General features: G+C 39.2%; 1 protein-coding gene across 1 annotated transcript in view; it reads left to right on the forward strand.

Moving 5' to 3' along the window:
• LOC126456815 (dehydrogenase/reductase SDR family member 11-like) overlaps positions 1–24,711 on the forward strand; it is a 73,680-nt gene that overhangs the window by 32,324 nt on the left and 16,645 nt on the right. The window contains exons 4-5 of the mRNA XM_050092608.1: positions 18,009–18,138; positions 22,598–22,750. Coding sequence (XP_049948565.1) covers positions 18,009–18,138; positions 22,598–22,750 — 283 coding nt within the window. The remainder of the gene's footprint in view (positions 1–18,008; positions 18,139–22,597; positions 22,751–24,711) is intronic.

Raw genomic sequence — 24,711 nt, forward strand, 5'->3', positions numbered from 1 at the left:
ACAAGTTATCAGGGTGAATAGCCGACCATGTGCCTACTAGGCAACAGGACACATGCTGAACCTGAAATGCTAACTCTTTCTGCAGAACCTACTAATGTACATGTCCTGTGAATATGAACATCTTATCTCTAGACGCTCAAGGCGTTCTGTTTTTTTCTGAACATAGGTTTACCATAGCAGTTGATCGGTATGAGTTGCGAACACCCGTGACATGTCAGTACTGGAAGCTACCTACCCATCTGTCTCTGATGTGAGCAGTCAACTGTTCTTACTGTTAGCTCTCGGACAACTTGGTCAACGTCAACTACAATAAAGCACACCTTAAAAATTACTGTCTATTTAAGTATATTTGTTTGTTGCTGAGCAGGAAAACAATGCTCTGAAAAACCTCTTAACAGTAGTAGACACTTTTGAATTCGGCTGTTAATTGCTAGATGCATTTCATTATTAAGTATAGCTAACGACTGTGGACCACACTAACACTCGATTCGGATCACGTGCAGCCCATCGGCTACAATTTGATGACCACTAAATTATCTCATTTACCCATCCACAACTTACCCATTTATGTAGCACAACATTTTAAAAGCTTTTATTCTCTTCATGTCTACACTGTTTATCATCCATGTTTTACATTTGTACAATGCTCCGCTCAAGAAAAATACAGTAACGAAAGATTCCTATAAACATTTCTGTTTTTCAGGAACGCATGGTTTCCGGACCTATGCAGGGTGTAATGGGTATAAATGCAAATATTCTAACATGTGGTACCTTAACATGTACATACATCAGTGTGATGCTTGCTTTTTTCTATGTCTAACATTAATCCCACAAACATGTCACAAAATGACTTCGTGATGCTTTCTGCATTGACATACTGCATCACTAATGAACAACGCCTATCAGTATAGACTACCCGTTTTGCATCCACACTTCAAGACCTGACCTGCTGTCCAGGGGAAGAAAAGCATTAATGGTTTGATCTTGCTACATGTGCTTGGAGGTACTAACCAACCTAAAAACATATGAGTTGTAATGGCTATAATTATTGGTCTGAAAATAATGTAAATACTGATGTAATGATGATCAATACACTTTCCTCATCCGCCAATAAAAATATCAGCACTTACACACGTTACACCCTCCAATTATTAAGATTTTTTGTTTGGTGCATTGTCCTGTACTAGCTGCACTCTTCTCTACCTATAATAGTCAAACCCTCATACACGTGCACTACTGTAATGGGCCTGTCTTGGTTGTGATAACACGTACACTATCCAGTTCACATACAAGTGGTCTACTAGAGTAATATCTGTGGATGGCTTTTAGAGTATGGAACTCAAATCAGAAGTTAGTTGGAGGCTCTAGTGAAACGTAAAAAGCCTACATCAGTATTGTTTCTGAGCAGTCACAATAATGCCGAAGTCTCAGATCACTACAAAAGCTATAAAAATGAGCACTTGTTGATTTTGTTCGAATAGCAAGCCATCAGGCAGCAATAACACGCACGTTCATTGTCAGTCATCCCTTAGATATAAATTAGAATGAGCATTTACTTTACAATGGCGTCAGAAGTGTAAAGTAACATATTTAATTCTCAGGAATACGTAGTTCAATCGAGAGACTTTGTCTCACATACACGTTTTTTAAGACATATCTGATTCAACATCATCATCATATTGTACAGTTTCCTTCCACTCGCAGAGTATCTTGGATTACAACTCCTTCCATTTTCTGCAGTCTTCCGACCACCTCTTAGTTCTTACACTGAATTCGTTTTTTCATCTCTGCTGAATGCTGTCTTCCATGTGTTTTAATTACATTATCCCTAGGCCTTCCTCTTTCGCCAGGGGTAATATTTGCCATATGTGTCTTCCCACCACCCCTCAGTTCTTACCCTGGCCTCGATTTCTCCTCTCTCCAGAATGTTTTCTTCAACCACAAGTCATATTTTCGATAATGGCACCCCTCCCTCCCCATTCGTTCTAAACGGTGAACCTCTCAGGGAGAACAGCATTCGCTTGCTGGGTGTGGACTTGGCAGACCTGGGTTTCCTGAGCTGGGAACTGGTGAGCTTCGGCCGTCCTCTGGAACCGTAAGCTCTGGATATGATTCAGCTATCACCGTGCAGCGTTACGCTGGAACGTTGTATATCACAGAAAGTGAGGATCTCGGTTTTGCCGCACTTATCACGAGGATGTTACACACCTCGACAAGAGAAGCCTCAGTCGCAAGGTGTTCTGCACGCTGATGAGACGCATGGCTGTTGGGGTGGAACAGACATTAGCGGGCAACGTCTAGGAAACATGCCGCATCTCAGTTGTATAAGGCTTACACAAGCATGTAGAGCTCTGTCTGCGTGAGCCTATATGGTAGAGGAAATCAGTGTAAAGGCATGGGCGTTTATAGGAAAATTAACGTAGTCAAATCAAATGTTCAAATGTGCGTGAAATCTTATGGGACTTAACTGCTAAGGTCATCAGTCCCTACGCTTACACACTACTTAACCTAAATTACCCTAAGGACAAACACACACACCGAGGGAGGACTCGAACCTCTGCCGGGACCAGCCGCGCAGTTAACGTAGTCTGTTGGAATAGATGTTATTTATTATTTATCGAATGCCAATACAGACACATAATAAAGAAACAGACAAATCACTAATATAACAAACGTTAATAATTGCAAACCAACATTACTAATATAACAAAGTTTATGGATTACAAACAAACATCAAGTCTATTAATATAATCTATCGACTATGGAGTTGCGAGCAGGAAGTCGTCGTGGCTCCCATTATAGGCTCTTCTGGAACACTCTTCAACAATGTGGCTGACGGTCTGACTTTCTCCGCAGTCACAATGAGGGGATGGTATTTTACCCCATTTATACAAGGAGTAAGCACATCTGTCATGACGAGTTCTAATCCTGTATAGAGTGGACTACATTTTGCGTGGTAGGTCAAAACCAGGTGGCTTTTGTGTGATGCAAGGCATGTTATGATTTTGCCATGCGTTCCATTTTTCAGACCATGCGTTTGTGATACTGAAACCGTCTTGTACACAGTTCCTTGCTGTTCTTGTTGGCGGGTTCCTAGATCGAAGCCTGTTAGTGTTTGCAGCCTCAATGTCTTGGTGGATTGGCAGGCTTCGATTTCCCATGATGTTTTTGTATTCACGTACAGGGGCGTCAGTACGTCGCAGGTGTGGCGGCGGGATGTGGCTTAATACTGGGAGCCATTGCGCTGGAGTGGGTTTAATTACTCCATAAATCATCCTTAGAGTGTTATGCAACTGGACATCCACCTTTTTTACATGTGGGCTGTTTAGCCAGATCGGAGCACAGTATTCGGCAGCCGAGAATACAATTGCTAAAGCAGAGGTGCGGAGAGTGGAGGCCGTTGCTCCCCAGGTAGTACCACAGAGCTTTTGAATAATGTTGTTTCTTGTCTTTAATTTTTCGGCAGTCTTTGTTAGGAGGTGCTCTTTAAAAGATAGTGTTCTGTCCAGCGTCATGCCCAAGTACTTCAGCGTTTTATTATGCCTGAGATCGGTGTTTTCAAATCGAATGTTGAGTTCTTTTCCAGCGAGTTTGTTGTTGAGATGGAAGCAACTAACCTCTGTTTTGGAAGCATCAGGTTGAAGTGTCCACTTACGGAAATATTCACCCATTATCTTCAGGTCTTTCGTTAGGATATCCTCAGATGCTTCAATTGTGCTGCATCTTGTAGTGAGGACCCAATCGTCAGCACACCCGAACTTTATTGATTGTGTTTCCAGCAGCTCTGTAATATAGAGGCTAAACAGCAGTGGTGCAAGCAATGATCCTTGTGGTAAGCCATTCTTTAGTTTTTTGATGGAGCTGTAGTCAGGGTCCATACTTATTTGGAACACCCTATCATTGAGCATGCTGTCTATTAAGCGTGCTATAGATTTGCAAGGAATTACTCGAAGAATTTTGTACATGATGCCTTCTCTCCACACAGTGTCGTAAGCTGCTGAGAGGTCAATAAAGGCGACTGATGTTTTCAATTTTCTCTGGAATCCCGCCTCAATGTAAGTAGTGAGTGACAACACCTGCTCAGTACAACTTCTTCCTGGACGAAAGCCTGCCTGTTCAACTGGGATTGCCCTGAACAGTTCTGGGCTAATTCTGTCTCTAGTTATTTGTAAATTACAGACAGCAGGGCAATTGGTCTGTAGCTTTTTGGGTTGTCAGCTGGCTTCCCAGGCTTTAGAATAGCTATTACCTTAGATCGTTTGAGTTCTTGTGGGATACTGCCAGTTTGCATTATGTTTGTGAAAAATTGAGCCAGCCATACTTTTGTATACTTGCCACAGTTTATTATGAATTCAGGGTGAACGTTATCGAAACCTGGTGCCTTTGTTGGTTTGACATCTTTCAGTTATGCACAGTGTATACGCAGCAGTACGAGATCCAAAATACTGACAAATGCAGTCCAGTGGTAACGCATTTGATATCAGTATTACAGACAACAACGATTCAGATGGTAGAGGGTAGAACTCAGTACAAAGGCAGTCTACTCCGTCCGGTGTTAGTGTAGGAAACAGACACTATTAACGACAGCCCGTGTTGTGAACATAAATCACAATTGTGACAATGTCACGTGGAAAGCAGTTATCATGAGACGAAAGTGCAGAAATTGGTGCGTACAAGGAAATGGAACTCTCTCATTGCCAAACCGCAAAGAAGTAGAACTGCACATGTACAGTGATCGATAATTTCGTTAGATTGGCGGGCCACGGTATAAACAGAACGTAAAATACCGGCAAAGTGGAGATTTATCTGAGCCATCGAAAGGGTTCCTTTTGCGCATAGCGAGGGCCACAAACCGTTATTGTTCTCAACTTGTTTCTGGCTTAAACTTGTTTGACTTGTTTCCGACTTAAAATTTTCGGTAACTGCCAGACGCGAACAACAAATTTTATCAAATGAAAACATGTTCCGTTCAGGAGGCTGCAGAAACCTGTTCTAACATTCAAAGATAAGCAGGCTGGATTGAAGTTTCCTGAGAAACGTTTGTCAGGGACTTCAAAATAGGATAAAGTGATCTTCAGTGATGACAAGAAGTTTAATTTACATGGGCTGGATGGATTTCAGCATTATTGGAATGAACTGAGAACAGATCAGCAGGTAAGAGTGAGCAAAAATTTTGGTGGCAGAAGTGTTATGATTTGGGCGGCCTTCTGCGCTAAAGATAAATCACTCACTGCTTGACTGAACAGAACGGTGAACTCTTACATGAACAGTTGGATTCTAGAGGCAGAATCGATTAGAATGTATGAGTTCATGGGGAATGAAGGTGTAATGTTTCCACAAGATAGTGCATCTGTGCATGTTTGTGCTACATCTAAAAGCGGTTTGAAGATAAAGATACGGATGTCTTGCCGTGGCGTGCATGTAGCCTGGATATGCATACTATAGAAAACCGTTGCGGAATACTTGAAACGCGTATTTATCGCAATTCAAAGGCAATGTGAGGCTGTATGTGGGCTGAAAAGTTCGATACGAGAAGGGTGTGCGACAGATTCACTACAAGAACTACAAACCCTAACGAAATCGATGCCGAAAAGAATTTTAGAGGTAAATAGGAAGAGCGGAGGTTCCACAGAGTACTAACAACACAATAACACAACAAGCAAGTGAGAGTCTTTATACCAGTCTCCACCCAGGAAATGCATACACCTTATTTTGCTACTCGTTTTATGAAAGAAACTATGTAATTCCGTCGTGCCTGTTTATGTCTTATTTTATCTACTACTTTCATAATAAATACGATACAGGATGCTACAGACATTGGCTATTACTTTAGTAGGAACACCCCCCCCCCATAAACTGATTTTCACTACTGTATGTTCCTAACTGTTCGTGGGAACATCATGGCAAATCATTTTATTACCTTCACTCCTAATGAAATTCAAATTACTGTCTGGGAGTATTCACATCCACTAATCAAAACAAATGAGGGAGGCTTGTGAAAAATAAGATTGTATTTAGCAACGGGGCTGAAGGCGTCATAAATCAGAATGTATCTGTAGCGCTGAAGAGGAAGAACGTGACATTTGAAAATGTGTCCCCTTTCTACAAGTGCATTCATAAACGCTTAAAAGACGATTAAACGGTTACGAAATAGTACATTATTGTTTGAGACTAACTGGCTAAACCTGCTGGAACTTCTTAGGAAGTCACAAAAATTGGGTGACTATGATAAGGTTTAGCATCTTTTACTAGTAATCTAAACGTTCTCGTTCTCAGGTCGAATTCTGCCACTGTTTACATTATGAATAAAATCGCCAGAAATGGCGGCTGATGACTTCCAGCGCGAGATGTCACCCTCGTTCTGCTACCGGTTTTGCCAAAGAAGGCAGACAAGCGGACAGAGGTTCGGAGCACTCTCTTGCCCTTGGAGTGGGAAACAGTCCGTAAGAGGCGGAAGAATCAGCAGTGATCTATGGCATGAGAATATAGAAGGCAATGGAAACTATTGCACTAAGGACGTGTAATGTGCACCCACATAGTACGTGGACTGTAGTAGGAAAAGTGTCACGACGATGTCTCCATTGGCAAAAGATCCCGTACTATTCTTTCACTCAGACAGCCAATGGGGAAGTGATCATGAGAAAACTATTGAATTACCAGCAAAACGATAACGTTGTACAAGTCGGAGCTTGGAATGTCAGAAGTTTTAATGTGGTAGCGACCCAAAAAATCTGAACGCGAAATGTAAATATAGTGACGGTCAGAGAAATGAAGTGGAAACTAGACAAGGATTTCTTATCGGAAAAGTATGGGGTAATATTAACAGCAACAGAAAATGGTGTAAAGGGAGTAGGAAACACTGTGAATAGGAAGGTAACTTTGGTGCCTCTTCTGATGTTAAGCCTATTACTTCAAAATCATTCTTAACCGAATACAGGTACCTTCTCCTTGGTCTACCCCGACTCCTCCTACCCTCTACTGCTGAACCCATGAGCCTCTTGGGTAACCTTGCTTCTGCCATGCGTGTAACATGACCCCACCTTCTAAGCCTGTTCACCCTGATTGCTACATCTATAGAGTTCATTCCCAGATTTTCTTTGATTTCCCCATTGTGGACACCCTCCTGCCATTGTTCCCATCTACTAGCACCTGCATTCATCCAAGCTACTTTCATATCCGTAACTTCAACCTTATTGATAAGGTAACCTGAATCCAACCAGCTTTCGCTCCCATACAACAAAGTTGGTCGAAAGATTGAACGGTGTACAGATAACTTAGTCTTGGTACTGACTTCCTACTTGCAGAAGAGAGTAGATCGTAGCTGAGCGCTCACTGCATTAGCTTTGCTACACCTCGCTTCCAGTTCTTTCACTATGTTGCCATCCTGTGAGAATATGCATCCTAAGTACTTGAAACCGTCCACCTGTTCTAACTTTGTTCCTCCTATTTGGCACTCAATCCGTTTATATCTCTTTCCCACTGACATTACTTTCGATTTGGAGATGCTAATCTTCATACCATAGTCCTTACATTTCTGATCTAGCTTTGAACTATTACTTTGCAAACTTTCAATCGAATCTGCCATCACAACTAAGTCATCTGCATATGGGAGACTGCTTATTTTGTGTTCGCATATCTTAATCTCACCCAGACAGTCTATTGTTTTCAACATATGAACTACAAATAATATGAACAACAGTGGAGACAGGTTGCAACCTTGTCTTACCCCTGAAACTACTCTGAACCATGAACTCAATTTAACGTCAACTCTAACTGCTGCCTGACTATCTATGTAAAGACCTTTATTTGCTTGCAAAAGTTTGCCTCCTATTCCATAATCTCGTAGAACAGACAATAACTTCCTCCTAGGAACCCGGTCATATGCCCTTTTCTGGATTTATAAAGCATAGATACAATTCCCTGCTCCACTCGTAACACTTCTCCATTATTTGCCGTAAGCTAAAGATCTGGTCCTGACAACCTCTAAGAGGCCTAAGCTCACACTGACTTTCATCCAGTTTGTCCTCAACTAATACTCGAACTTTCCTTTCAACAGTACCCGAGAAGATTTTACCCACAACGCTGATTAAGGAGATACCTCTGTAGTTGTTACAATCTTTTCTGTTTCCTTGTTTAAAGATTGGTGTGATTACTGCTTTCGTCCAGTCTGATGGAACCTGTCCCGACTCCCACGCCCTTTCAATAATCGTGAGTAGCCATTTAAGACCTGACATTCCACTGATTTGATGAGTTCCGACTTAATTTCATCCACCTCAGCCCCTTTATTGCACTGCAATCTATTGACCATTTTCTCCACTTCCTCAAATGTGATCCTATTTCCATCATCATTCCTATCCCATTGCACATCGAAATCTGAAACATTACTGATCGTATTTTCACCTACATTGAGCAACTCTTCAAAATATTCCCTCCATCTGCCCAAGGCATCAACAGGATTCACCAGCAGTTTTCCTGACCTGTCCAAAATACTTGTCATTTCCTTCTTACCTCCCTTTGGAAGACTGCTAATTACACTCCAGAATGGTTTTCCAGAAGCTTGACACAAAGTCTCCAACCTGTTTCCAAAGTCTTCCCAAGATTTCTTCTTGGATGCTGCAATTATCTGTTTGACTTTGTTTCTTTCTTCAACATAACTTTCTCTGTCTACCTGAGTTCTAGTATGTAGCCATTTTTGATACGCCTTCTTTTTCCTTTTACAGGCTGCCTTGATTGTGTCATTGCACCAAGCTGTTTGCTTCATCCTACCTTTACACACTACTGTTCCAAGAAATTCTTTAGCCACTTCTAGTACTATGTCCCTGTACCTTGTCTATTCCTTTTCCAATGACTGTAATTGACTACATTCAACTAACTGGTACCTTTCTGAGATCACTGTTATGTACTTGTGCCTGATTTCCTTATCCTGAAGTTTCTCCACTCTTATCTTCCTACATATGGACATGACCTCGTGCACTTTCAGCCTCACAATGCCAATTTCAGTGCAGATTAAATAGTGATCAGTGTCATCAAAAAATCCCCTGAATACAAGTGTGTCCCTCACAGCCTTCCTGAATTCCTGATCTGTTATTATATAGTCAATGACAGATCTGGTTCCCCTGATCACTAAGCTCATACTCGCAAAGAGTTGTTTCCCGTTCCTGTTGGCCTCCATGTCCTCTACAAATTTACTCATAACCTTTTCAAACCCTTCTGTTCGATTTCCAATCCTGGCATTAAAATCACCCATGAGCAGCACACTGTACGTGTCCTTTACTTTAACAACTACATCACTGAGTGCGTCGTAAAAACTATCCATCTTATCTAGATCTGTCCCTTCACAATGCGAATATACTGACACAATCCTAATTTTCTTGCTAGACACTGTCAAATCTATCCACATCAGTCGTTCGTTTACATACCTTATTGCAACTACCCTGGGTTCCATTTCTTTCCTGATGTAAAGCCCTGCACCCCATTGTGCTATTCCTGCTTTGACTCCTGGCAGGTAGACCTTGTATTCTCCCACTTCCTCTTCTTTCTCACCCCTTACCCGAATGTAGCTGCTAAAACGTCCAACCCCATCTTACTTGCAGCCTCTGCCAGCTTTACCTTCTTCTCAGAGTAGCCCCCATTGATATTAATAGCTCCCCATCTCGTTACCTTTCGTTTGCCGAGTCGTATCTTAGGGGTCCCTGGTTTGTCAGAGGTGGGACTCCGTCAGCTCCAAAGGTTCAAGGCATTTTGCTCTGATTGTTGCCAGCATCATATTTAAAGTACCAGGGAAGCAGGTTGCTAGCCTTACTTGCCCTGGGTCCCATTGTGTTTTACCCCTAACAGTTGATGGACTAACAGGTGAATTTGGTAGTCTTTGCCGTCTGAGCACAAAGGTGACCACGACTTAGAATATGTCCGAGATGCCAGACTTATTCCAAAGTAACTGATATCCCGACTGTCAGGACCACTTACTTGGTCACTCATACGTTGCCCGTGGGTCATGAACTACAACATGACAACAGGAACCCACATCCTGAACCAAGATGCCGATACAAATTCAGATCACAATTTACTAGCGATGAAGAATAGGCTGAAGTTCAAGAGACAAGTAAGGAATAGTCACTGTGTACAGAAGTAGGATGTGGTAGCACTAAGAAATGAAGACTATGCTTCACATTCTCTGAGGCTATAGACACTGTGATAATGAAGAGCCCAGGAGGTAGTTCAGTTGAAGAGCAATGCCATTTTTAAAAAGAGAAATCACAGATGTTGGAAAGATAACCATTTGTAAAAACTGCGAGGAAACCATTGGTAATAGAAGAAATACTTCAGCTGATAGATGAAAGAAGGAAGTACAAAAATGTTCAGGGTAATTCAGGAATACAGATGTACAAGTCACTTAGGAATGAAATAAATAAGAAGTACAGGGAAGCTAAGGCAAAATGGATGAATGAAAAATGTAAAGAAATAGAAAAATAAATAATTATCAGAAGGACTGACTCAGTATGTAGAAAAGTGAAAAAATTATTCGATAAAATTATAAGCAAGGGCGGTAACGTTAAGAGTGCAATGGGAATTCTACGGTTAAATGCCGAGGAAGGAGCGTATAGGTGAAAACAGTACACTGAAATTCTCTTTGAGGGGAGGACTTATCTCATGACATGATAGAAGAAGAAACAGGAGTCGACATAGAAGGCATAGGTGATAAGTATTAGCATCAGAATTTGAAAGACTTTCGGTCAACTTAAGGTCAAATAAGGCATAAGTAATAAATAATATTCCACTGGAATTTGAGAAATCATCGGGACAATTGGCAACAAAACAACTATTCACATTGGTGTGTAGAATGTTTGAGACTGGCGATATACCATAAGAATTTCAGAAAGACATCACCCAGAAAGTTCTGATGATAGCAAGAGCCGACAAGTGCGAGAATTATCGCAGAATCAGCTTAAAAGAGCTGTTGACAAGAATAATATACGTCAGGGTATAAAAGAAAATTTAGCGTCTGTTAGATGACCATCAGTTTGGCCTGGTGAAGACACGATACAGTAGTTCTGATACTGCAGTTGATAATGGAAGCAAGAATGAAGAAAAATCAAGACACATTCATAGGATTTGACGACCTGGAAAAGGCGTTTGACGACATAGAATTGTGCATGATGTTCGTAATTCTGAGAAAAATAGGCATAAGCTACTGTGATAGACGGGTAATATACAGTATGTACAAGAACTACCAAGGAATAATAAGTCTGGAAGACGAAGAACGAAGAGTTCATATTAAAAAGGGTGTAAGACAGGGGTGTAGCCTTTCGCCCCTACTTTTTAATCTGTATGTCATAGAAACATTTAAAGAAATAAAAGAAATAAAAATTTGGGGTTAAAGGATATCAGTGACGAGTTTCGCTGATGAACTTAGTATCTTTTGTCGAATGAGTATGGAATATGGATTGAGAGTAAATCGAAGAAACGAAAGTAATGAGAAGTAGTAGAAATGAGAACAGTGACAAGGTTAACATCAGAATTGGGGATCATAGAGTGGACAGAGTTCAGGAACTCAGGTACCTGGGCAGAGGGCTGGACGAAGAAAGAGGGACAAAAAGTCGGACTAGCAGTGGCGTAGGGAAGTATGCTAGGATGAAACAGACCTACATCTGAGGAAGAAATTTCTGAGAAAGTACGTTTGGAGTGTAGCAGTATATGGGAGTGAAACGTGGACTGCTGGAATGCTGTAACAAAAGACAAAAGTAGCATCTGAGATGTGCTGGTAGAGTAGAAAGTTGAAAATTAGGTGGACTGATAAGGTAAGGAACCAGGAGATTCTCGACAGAATCGGCGTGGACAGAAATGTGTGGAAAATACTGACAAGAAGAAGGCACCGGATGATAGGATATCTGTTAAGGCATCAGGGACTAACTTCCATGGTACTCGAGGGAGCTACAGAGATTAAAAGCTATATAGGAAGACAGAGAATGGAAGAAATCCAACAAATAGTTGATGACGACTAAAAAAGAAATGACGTAATTTTTTAGATGCGTAACTTCCTCATTTCAAGCAAGGCTGTGATCGCATACCATGATATTACAGACATCTCAGAACTCAATCACGAATAGTCATTACAGAGTATAGTAGAAGTGAAACAATGGAACCAATGGAATAATAGAGAGATAAGAAAAATAGAAAGATGAGAAGACTGCCACTTTCGTTGTGACCTCAGTTCTCTGAGACGACCTGAATACACAATGGCAGGGCTCCTCTGGCTTATAGATAGCCCTGATATATGTACCCAGCCCCATGAGGTGTTTCAAATGCCAGTGATCTGGCGACACAATGCTGAGTTGGGGAGGGGAAGCAGCTTGCGGAAAATGTGAAAAGGTAGCCAATGACTGACACTGACTGATCATCTCCAGCAATATGCATTAACTGTGGTGGGAATCACCCTGTCTGAAGCTGAGATGGGCAGATTATCGCTCAGAAACGAAAAATTCCCGAAATGAAGGATGGAGTACATCCCTTCGCTGAAGCCAAAAAAGAATATAAAGCAAAGAAACCTCCGCTCTTGCTGTTCTTCAATTATTTTATGAAGAAACCTGTGTGCAAGGTAGATACTATGACACAGATGGTGTCGAATGAACTATAAACCACTGCCAGCACTTGTAGTTGCACCTGTACATGCCAAAGTAAACATCACCACTATTACACATAAATGTTATGAACTGCCTCACATATTGAATGTTACACCAAAATTATAACAGAGAGCCCCATACATTGCCATTTTACAGCAAAATTGTAGCAAATTGCTCTATACATAATGATGTTACAGCAAAACTGTAAGAAATTGCCCCATATGTCACTATGTTAGAGCAAAATTGTAACAAATTATATGCTATATAACTATGTTACAGAATAATTGTAACAAAATGTCCTCCTACACCACTGTTTTACAGCAATATTGTAACAAAGTGCCAGACATTTCGCTATGTTCCAGCAAAATTGTAACAAATTACCTTGTACAGACCAATGTTAACAAAGTTGTAATAGATTGCTCCTTACAATGAAGATGGTAGTATGTACTACTGGGTCAATGATTGTCATTATAACCTTGGCAATAGGACTACATTTCACTGGATGCTTGGTGGATACAGTTCTGGTGGCAATGATGGTCAGTTGATGTAGTGACTGTCATTAGCCCAGATGCAATTGGGACAATTATTGTCAGCTGATATGGGGAGTCACAGCACTTCACATACTATTGGCTGCAACAGTGAAGGTCAGTTAACATAGTTACAACAGTTACCCCACTGAATGTGACTACCATTATCACAAATGCATTGTGATGTGTGCCATAACCAGACAGTGGGTATCTGCTATTGGAGCTCAGTCAAACAAAATCTATACATCACTTGAGAGCTTGGTGACTAAGCATATATACACATCTTAGCACACAATCTCTCTTACAAAATCATGTCATTTCCAGATACACCTCCTACATTTAGAACACATCTCAACTTGTGTTGAAAGTGTGCTGGCTAATTATACTCCCATTTGAATTAGTAGTTTTTTCTGTATCATCGTTACGAATTTGATACGAAGTCATTGAGGAGAGGGTGTTTCTCACATTCACTTATTTTTTAACTATATGATTATGTTAGTATGTACTAGATTTTATAGGGTAGGAGCCTATAAAAACACACACACATAGCTTCTGAACTCCTTTTTTTTTACAAAGTATTTCATGTCCAATATATATGATTCATAGTGTAAGAAGATGCACATTACTTAGCGATTTCGTTTTGTTTATGAACTATCACATATTGCAGGACACATGAATAATCTTAAGTATGATTGCAGTTCCAGACCCACATTTGGTATGGTGAGTTCACACGTATAAGCATGAATTAATGCACTGCATTTTTCATTATAATCCCTTGTGTGTTCAGATGTAGGTTGTACAGTTTGATGTGTAAGTTTCGTCCATTTGGTCCATAAAGTTCCAAGAAAACTAGACATTTATGGCTACCTGCTTAGTCTTTCGTCTGTAAATCTTTTTATGGGATAGCAAGTACACATTACATTCTTAAATATTCATTGTTGCAGATGTTTGGGCTCTGTGTCATTGAAGTTTTCACCATACAAAAAAAATTGCAAGTGCAAATTGTATATTGTTATAATTCCTCTGAGGAGGGTTGTGTATTTCTGCTAAGCATTAGGACTGAATTATCATGTAATGGCTGCCATTTAGAGACAAACATTGTCACCATACCAAGTGACCATCCTTGCCCCAATCAATAGCATCTAGTGTAATAGTTGCAACGATTTCAATTGACAATAATTGAACCACCTTACATAATTGAGGTTTATGGTGAATACCATTATCAACTGACCATAACTGCCCCATCCACTAGTTTGCTAGTCACCATATCAGCTGACCAGCATTGCCCCAAAAATGAATTAAGGTTAGTGTCAGTCACCATATCAACTGACCGTTGCTGATCCCAAAATGGTATCCACCATACTATTGGAGTAATGCCTCTCACTATTATTTTGGCAATGGTGTCCATCATTTCACCAGTTTTATCCAGTATATGTCTGTGATGAATGGTGTAAATGTTAAAAATTAGTGTACGCAATGTTGATGTGTGGGATATAACATTTTGTAGGGCTATTCGTTACAACTTTGCTGTAACATGACAATGTATGCAGCAATTTGTTACAATTTATTTTGATGTTTATCTGTAACCAAATACAAAATAGGAAAATTCTTACAAATTTGCTGTAACATGGTGATGCATAGGGCAATTTCTAACACAGTGATGTACAAGGACAAATTGTCTTGGAGTTTACATTGTGCAATAGCACTAATTGTCACTATCAGCAGAAGCTGACAAACGTTTCTTAGTTAAGATATAGAATAATATCATAGCATGGGGATCATTACAATGTTTATTGAATTTGATAAACATTTTCACTAAACAAAGACGCATTTTTTACTAACAACATACACGATTTAGACATGGGAATGACATTATTATCGTTTATACAAACAGAAAATCATTCTAACTGTAAGTTCGCATTAAGCCATATGTTAGATTATTAGAAGTTTAATATGTGTTTTGTAATGTTACAAAACAATTCTGTATGTATTTTGACAAGTAAGAGAGTTAAGTTTTTTTTGGAGCAAGAATGAATTTTCGTTCATGATTATAAATCTGTAAATACCCTTGCATATTAAGATAAGCAACCTGCATTTGTTTTCTACTTGAAATCTTAATATATTATAATAAATTATTTTTTTGTGCAAAGTTAATGCTTTTTAGATCTCGTCTTTTCCTCTCTGTATGTAGAAGCTTGCTCCATAATTCTCTTTGGCCATGTTATGTTATGACTACAACCTATATTTTGTGTATCGTACTACGAGAATATAAAGTTTAAGTGATATAACGAATTAAACACTTTGTCAAAATGCATCATTTTTACTACAGTTTCTTGTGATAAAGTGTTGGGAAACGTGACGTCATTGCACTGAACACCAGTAGAACAAAACTTCAGATATGTCCAAGTGAAAAAGTCATCAGAAATATGAATTAACTAGTCAACAATGTTGGTTATATTTTCTAGTGTAGAACATGATGCAGTCTTTTCTTTCCCCCTAAAAGAGTGCTTGGTGGAGTGAAGCATTATTGAAAAACACCTACAAATGTTTATCCCCAGTAACATAGCATCACATGTACCTCAGATTAAATGTTAACACTATTTACGTTTTTCACGGATATTTTGGCACTCAGTTTAAACATTCTGTTGCTAGTTTATTTTCACATACATTGTAGAAGTGGTATTACTGGATGTTACATCATTTACATACTGTAAATGTGGTAATAACAGTATGAAAAATAAAAGGTGTGTACATACCTGATGTGTCTTTTACATACCTTCCTTTTAGATGTAGAATTAATGTTGATCACCAGGTGTAATGTGTCTGTGTGCATGAGTGTGTGTGTGTGCATGTGTGTGTGTGTGTGTCTGTATATATCTGTGGCTACATACTTTTAATAAATCATACAGACAGTCTGGATATAGATATATTTAACTTATGGGCTCCATTATACCTTACACCAAGTGTCGTACAAAGATCCAATAAGCTCTTTGACAAGTGCTGCTTAATTTGCCAAGTTACACTGGTTTTAACTATATCTTTATATTTTTTCATAATTAATCGATTGATTTTAAACATGATGCTGTATTCATTTTGGGTGAGTACGTTTCAACAAGGCGAAGGTGGAGGTTCAACAGCTATGTTGTGATTAGCTGCTTCCTTTTAATGGTCAGTAGGATACTGTAATGTCATTGTCTGTTTCGTTTGATTTGCCACAGTTGTTCCAAGATAAAAGGTGTGATTTCTTCGGTTGTAACATCATAGAAATGGATTATAGCTTGTGACATAATGGATACGGTAAATGACCTGTACATATGGCTGCAGGTTTGTAAAAAAAGTGCTGCAGAAATCCCATATACATCCTACTTAGATCTATTGTTGGTTTTGTGGGTGTATCACAGTTTCACCAGATCTCTGATTTGCTGGCACTCTTCAAGGATCCTTTGAGCTACCATAGCAGTTATAAGTAACTGCACATGACTGGAATGAGAAGTTGGACTTTGGAAGACATATGTGATAAAAAGTGCAGAAATCCATCATGAATAAAACGTATACAACGTCTAACAACAAGTATTGGCTTATATATTCGCTTGTTAATCGATATCTCGAAATACCGATAGGAGGAACTAAATCTTCTGTTGTCATTAACGAGACAAATTGCGAACCAGTGGGAGAATAATACTTCTCATAAGGGTACATTACTGCATAGTTGGAGCGATAATTTATAGACCACTGCAATATTATTTACAGCAACGATAACACAAACAAAGTCGTATCGAGTAGGACCTTCGATTTTGCATTTAATTTTGTATTCAATAGTATGTGTTATGCATGTGACTCCTGTGAGCGATACGTTAGAGACAAATTGTACAAACACCAGAATGCAGTTCCAAGAGTCCAAGTTCATGAAAAGCACAGTAATTGAGAAAAGACTAAAATAGGTTTGAAACTCATCTCTTATGTCACTCAGTCTGAACGTTGCGGACACACGAAAGGAAACTAGGGAGAAATGAAGGGAATTAAAGTTCAGACAGAAGTAATCCACGTTTACCGGAACTGTAATTCGGTTGGAGACGATAATGGGAGATGAGTTAAAGTGAATGGTTTAGTGTCCTCAAAAAGATTATAAGGTAAAAAGAAATGAAAGTAAAACATGGGTAATTGAGGGTATTCGAATTAAGTAAAACGATACAGAGGGAGTTAGGTGATAAAACAAGACACTAAAAGTAGTGGACAAGTTTTGGTCTCTGTGCATTCAAATAGCTGATGACGGCAAGGAAAAAAAAATTCTTTTTAAAAAGAGAAATATGTTGACATAAAGACATAAATTTGGGCGACAGGAAGCTTTTTATGAAAGTATTAGTTTGGAATGTAGCCTCGTGTGTACGAGAAATGTGGGGAACAAACGGATAAACGATGATGGTTAGTCGAATTTTGGAGAAAAGAGGTTATTGGAATTGCTTGACCGAAAGAAGGGATAGATTTATAGGAAGCATCGTGAATTAGTAATTTAGTATTTCAGCACAGAGTAGGGGAATCAACATTGTAGAGCAATCAAAGGACTGAATATAGTAAGCGGGTTCAAGTGGATATCCACTTTAGATTTAGCAGTTACCCTGCTATGAAACTACTTATATAATGTAGAGTAACATGGAGAACTGTATTAAGCATTCTTCAAAGTGATGACTACAACAACACTTGATATACAAAACTGGAATATGAGGCCTATGACTTTATTTGAGAAATGTTTTAGTTGTCTGTACAGGTCGCTCTAGAGTAAAGTATCAGAGTGCAGCTTTTCTCCTCATAAGGCAGTCAGCTACTATGTCAGAGTCCTGCAACTATCTGTTCAATTTTCCAGCATCGCAGGACACATGCCGCCGTTCTTAGCCGCAGGAGCGATGTACAGTGCCAGCAAGCATGCAGTCAAAGTCTTGCTGGAAGGGTTGAGGAAGGACCTCACGGCCAGGGGTAGCAAGATACGAGTAGGGGTAAGTCACCTAATATAGTCACAACAATGCAGCAGATGGGTACAGACCCCGCTATTGCCCTGAGTGAACCTGCATAACGCCAGGGCAGTCTGAATTGTCATAGTAATATTCGTTCCACTTGCTGGGACGGATCTGAACTGGTTGTACACACTAGTTTGTAAGACAGAGAGGTGAACTGGCTCCCCAAGGATATGGTGGGAACAGTTATTCATTCTTTCCCTTAATTTTTTTCCTGAATAATACAGTGAATCCAGAAATGATGCCTCTAATATAAAAATAGAAAATAAATCAATAATGTAATTTCTTTAAGACAGATATTGCCAAAAATCTGATGAGCAACGCCACTGCAAGAGGAAGCACTCTCAATATGAATCCCAGACATTGAGGACGAAGAACGTGGTGAAGGAAAGAGCAAAAGGAAGAGACAAGCAATTCAGCCACTGCTACCATATTTTAAGAATTTAAAATCTGCTCTTCATATTTCAAAAAGTGGCAACCAGGAAAAAGCAATATATCAGAGTTGAGAGGACGGTATTTTCAAATGTGGTAGTCTGAGATGTTCTGATTGAAACACATTCTCTTGCCTTACTTCAGAAAATAATTCTTTGACATGGTGTCATATTTACGAAATATTACTATTCTGGAATTTGTCTTACTTGTAATGTAACTATTGATAGTTTTCTCATTTTTCTATGTTTGTCAACATTTTCATCTCTATAAATATTAGTAAACAACTGTGAGACAAAATTTAACTATTTTACACATTACAGCCTACAATGATTTACATTCCATTAGTAAAGTAAACTGAAATATTATTTATTATTTACCCAAATCTTTAACAAACACATTTTGATAGATAATCTACAAACATGTGTAACAAAAACAAGCACAAAATTAATGTGTATATTATCACGAGTGGTGCCCACCACATTATAGACTTTTCGACTAAATGAGTAAACTCACTTCATAAATTTGGTTTCAGGTCTCTATCAAAAAATGAAATAAACAATTGGCCAACTATTAGGAAAAACAAAATCTGATGACAGTTTCAGTAGGAGTCAGCTAAACTGTACACAAATGTGCTCACCAAAAATCACAAATTATAATATTAAATTACAAAGACTCGAATAACTTTATATAACAATAGTGACGAATCATAACACTGCATCATTTAAAAGAATTTGTCAAGTGAAAGTAGCTTTAAGCAACAGCTATAGTATTATGTGAATAGATTCTGTATTTTGAGATAACTGTCATCAAGGAGTGTGACTGAATTAAATTTAAAATGTTTGTTTTACACCACAAACAGTCGTGGGGGCCACAATCACTCAAACAACGAAATTTTTAAAAGATTACGTAACTAGTTTCGTCACACTGAGTTCTCATTTTAAAATGTAATCACAAACCTGGAAAACTGACTTAATAATTGCAACCACACTTCTTTGAAACATTACGAAGAATACATTAAAACCTTAAACCGAAGCAAAGCCTTCTTTGAAATATGATGAAGAATACATCAAAACCAGTAAACTTACGCAAAGTCAGCAGAAACGGGTCACGAGACGTCACGATAATTTTTGGTCGATAAGTCATTTCACACTTTAATGCAGTGTAGATGAAAACTGCATCTGGACGAAAGGTATTATATGAGTAGCCCCGATGCAAAAATAGGTTTCAGTGCGCGAAACCCGCTATAAACCTTTGAAATTGGCTGTAGAAGATGTTGTTTGGTTTGCAAAAGCCGCTAACTGCACAATGTCTTCTGGTGCAAAGTCTGATAAATGTCCAAAATTTGTAAAACCTGCGAAGTTCAATAGGCATCGCAGTTGCTGTACCAGATCCTGATGCAAGGAACGCGAACTGACACCAGTGTTACCAATTTAGACATTCAAAGCTACCTTTCAGTTTGTTACGATTCGAAGGGACATTTTTCTCATTCAGAGTTAGGGTGGCTACGCTGTAACGAACGTGTACGCAACAATGAAGCTCTCGCTGCCGATTACTTGTTGAAATATGCACTAGTGAGCACAGTTCAGCTGGTCAGTAGGATGTTGTTGATGTATTTGCGTGAGTCTTTTGAAGAAAACAAGTTATTTTGTGGGCGGCTTAAATGCAGCAGATGGTACAAACAAAGTTTGCATAATTGAAACAGTAGGAATTCCACAAGAGGTCGAACCTGTCGTAGCAGTTGCAAATGACCAGAAGGAGGGCGAAAGCCCCTCGTGGAAAAGCAAGAGGCAGCCTGATCAGTGAGAGAGAAATGTTACCAGAAGAAAAATGTAAGAACATGAAAAGTATTACTAAAGCAATATTATGCAAAGAGTACTCTGTTTACACTAATTGTTATGACATACGTGGAAGGATTAGAGAAAGGTATTGATAAGTGACATTTACAGATTCAGAAAGCCAAAAAAATGGTGTTCACGAAAAGCATAAACAAGATGATTTCTCTAGTTCGTGGAGAGCCCTTCTACAACTTTGAGACTGGAGACGGGAAGAGTATCCTGAAAAGGAAAAGACCAACACCAATCACAGCTGGAATAAAACTTTCAGAAGTCAAACTCGGAAACTTCAAAAAGCTTTTATAGCTTTTATAGCTAGTCTTCACGACTAGGCGACCAACAGCAAACTCAAATTCTAATCGAGGTTTTACACGAGCAGGCAGGGACACCGCTGCACCTGAAGATGCGGCAAGCGATTTTGAATTAATGGGTAGTGTTGAGGTCGATGTCACTTAAAAGCAATTTTCAGCTGATTTCATTTTGTAGAACTTTTTGCTGCTATTTTAACTAAGATGCAAATTCCCGCCAATTTTATTATTTTCCAAATCAATTTCGGTGGTTTACTAAGATGCAATTACAAGCTTGTTTTATTTTCTGCTATATCTTTTGATGTGAAAAACGGAATGGTATATTTTTTTGTAAAAAACTACAATGTTGAGCATTCATGTCTGTTCTCTTTCTGACATTAAATAAGTCAGTTTTTCCCGGTAAAATAATGTTCCCTTCGTATTTTTATAAGCCAGTTTCGTAGAATTTTCAGATTTTTCTTTGATATAAAACGTGTTGCTTTTATATTCGCAATAAGTAAATTCCACCTTACGTCATTCGTAACTAACACCGAGTAGCGGATTTTGCAGCCGAATATTTTTTAATACGTAACTAGATCGATACATTTGCAAAATCCACTAACTGGATAAATCTGGTGAAAAAAACAGCAAAGTCAATATTACGATTTTAACGTATAAAACACAGTTATAGATTTCAACCACTAATACCGTGTATCTAATTATTTTTCACCTATTTTTAGAAAAGAATTGAAGTCTTTCACTTCAATAGTTTGGGTGAGATGAGTTTTTCGGGATATTTCAGTTTCGCTTATCATGCCGTTAGCGGCTTACGCATCTGGGTTACACATATACAGTACTATTGTATTACGTCCTGCAGTGATACAACGATCATTTTTGTGTTAGCCCAAATGGGAGTGCATCGTCTTTGTAAGATTTCACTAGGAGAACACAGTACGATTGCGTGCTGTGTTCTAGTTTTGGACTTGCTGCACGTTATAGGAGTGGGACGTGTGATCCTACGTTTGCAAAATGATTGTTGTATCGCTGCAGGATCGTATCGCAATGCAAGAGTATATAATGTCTTTCTTCCTGATGCAGTTTTCATCTACAATGCATTAAGGTGTGAAATGACTGATCAACCAAAAATTGTCATTGCGTAACCCGTTTCTGCTGCCTTCGGTTCAGTTTACTGGTTTTATTGTATTTTCCGTAATATTCTAAAGAAGTGTGGTTGCAATTACTAATGCCGTCTTCCAGGTTTGTGATTACAATTTGAAAATGACGACTGACTACGCCAGAAGTAGTTACGCAGCCTTTTAAAAATTTCATTGCTTTAGTAACTCTGGCTTGACGACCGTTTATGATGTCAAATGAACATTTTAAATTTGAATAGATTTGTTTAGGTCCCTCTAATTGTAAACCTGAAAATTATAGTTGACGCTCTTCTATTGCCGTACATACACGAGTAAAATTAATGTCTTCTCATTATAAACCTGTGACATGAATATCTTTTATACACTGGGCAAAAATATGTTATAACCAATATCACATCGTAAAATGCCAAAAGCAAATTAAAACGATAATCGTGGGTCAAGGTTTCACGTAGAGCGGGCGCTGTATGTAAATGTCAATGGACGCCTGGGGGGAAGGGGGAAAGTGATATTTTTGTCACATAAGAGAATCATCCATCCTATCTCCTGTAAAAACTCAAAAATTTTGCATACGTAGTTTTGTTACACCTGTATTTTGCACTCATTTTTATTGTAAAATTGCATCATTCTTCAGCTTCATGTTATAATTAGAATCGTATTCCACCGATTTTCGTTCAAAGACCAAATTTTAGTACATGGCTATGCTAGTTGTAACTAAGTAATGAACATTTCATTGCAGCAAATTTCCCCTGGTATGGTGGATACCGAAGGACTGAGGAGATCGTTGCCGAAGTTCGACTTTCCCAAAGAGGTAAAAGAGTCGCCTGCCTTGCATCCAGAGGACATCGCTGACGCTGTTGTTTACATGCTGTCGCGACATCCGCGCGTACAGGTCAGTAGTGGTGTTTCCTACAACCTGCAATCCTGGTATCACATTCCGAGCGCCCGCATCTCGTGGTCGTGCGGTAGCGTTCTCGCTTCCCACGCCCGGGTTCCCGGGTTCGATTCCCAGCGGGGTCAGGGATTTTCTCTGCCTCGTGATGGCTGGGTGTTGTGTGATGTCCTTAGGTTAGTTAGGTTTAAGTAGTTCTAAGTTCTAGGGGACTGATGACCATAGATGTTAAGTCCCATAGTGCTCAGAGCCATTTGAACCATTTGAACCATTTCGAGCAAGTAAATGAAGCTATCAGGCAACAGCTCTGGTATCAAGACGAGTCGCATAAGAGGGAACACACAACATTGCGGCAGGCGGACATCGCACTATTCCGCTACCAGACACTTGTATTGCATGGTGAATAATCCCCTGTTAATTTCTTCCCCTTCACTGTTAACGAACGTGACTCTATTTACCATTTACTGCTGTGACATTGCTAATTTCGGATCGAACATGAGCAGGACTTTTTTGACTGATTAAAGCCAGTTTTGCAGATGATACACTCTGAATATTTTCACAAAGATCGTACGAATTTAGCATGTATTTAAAAGATTTACTCCATGTACCAATAACTATCGTCATTCCGTTTCATACTCAGCCCTAGCAGTTCCACGAACAGACTCGTACTGCACTGTACTGCCAGCAGTTACATCCAGCTCGCCTTTCGTCACCATCAGTGTCACCCTATCCCCGTTATTATTAGACAAAGGTCTGCCAGATATGACGGAAGACGCTATTTTCATTCTAAGCTTACTGGAAAGTGACGTCAAAATGGCGTATACTCGTCCAGCCAATTTGTCGACAGCTGTCAGGTTTCTTTGTCACATCGAGTTTTCTGGAAGTCGTCATTTTGACGTCACCTTTCAATAAGCTGTATAAGCTTTGAGAGCTGCTAATAGACATGGCACTTCACTCAGTAGAGCTAAAAATAAAATAAAAAAGATGTCATAGCCCGACGTGTAAGGATACGGGATCCACATAATGCATCTTGTTTAGGATCGCGTCAGTGGCCGGCACTAGAGCAAACCGCAATCTGGAGTGCTGTTTTAATATTTCGAAGGTTGTCGCTTAGACGTCAAGCTATGGAATACTACGAAAAACTGAAAGCGGTCACGACACATCGAATGCACTGACAACGTCAATAGGAAAGTTGCCTACCGTTTATCGATAAACGAATTCGTTATTATTTAAATGGCTTCAATACTGTGCTGAGTTGCGAATGACATTTGATAATACAACATCGCCAGATCAGGCACTCCTATTTGAAAGTTATCTCTACATGACGCCAGAGAGTATCGTATATTAAATTCATGTACAGAAAGATAATATTTTGTTTGTATGCTATGACCAACAAGTGTTGCCGGCCGGTGTGGTAGTGCGGGTCTAGGCGCTTCAGTCTGGAACCGCATGGCCGCTACGGTCTCAGGTTCGAATCCTGCGTCGGGCATGGATGTGTGTGATGTCCTTAGGTTAGTTAGGTTTAAGTAGCTCTAAGTTCTAGGGGACTGATGACAACAGATGTTGAGTCCCATAGTCCTCAGAGCCATTTGAACCATTTTTTTTTTGTTGTGTTTTCATCAAATTAATGTTTGACATAAACCTGATGCTGTGCCAGGTATGTAAAATGTAATAAGGCACTTGATTAATTTTTTTACCGATTAAAATGAAATTCGTCAATCCAGAACTATGTCTAGATATCTTCACATTATCACGATATCAAAACGTGATTCTTAGATTATAGTTAGTTTCCTGATCGGTACCTAACAGATAACACTCACGAACCTCCATACTACCAATTTTAAATGCAAAATTCAAGAAAACTGTGTTCTTTGAAATACAAAAAAGTAAATGGATCCTTTTTTATACTTCCTACACAGCATCCTATACTGCAGACAGTATTACTTGCAATAGGGGTGTTA

The sequence above is a fragment of the Schistocerca serialis genome, chromosome 2, assembly GCF_023864345.2.
Source record: "Schistocerca serialis cubense isolate TAMUIC-IGC-003099 chromosome 2, iqSchSeri2.2, whole genome shotgun sequence".
In the NCBI taxonomy this organism is placed as follows: Eukaryota; Metazoa; Arthropoda; class Insecta; order Orthoptera; family Acrididae; genus Schistocerca; species Schistocerca serialis.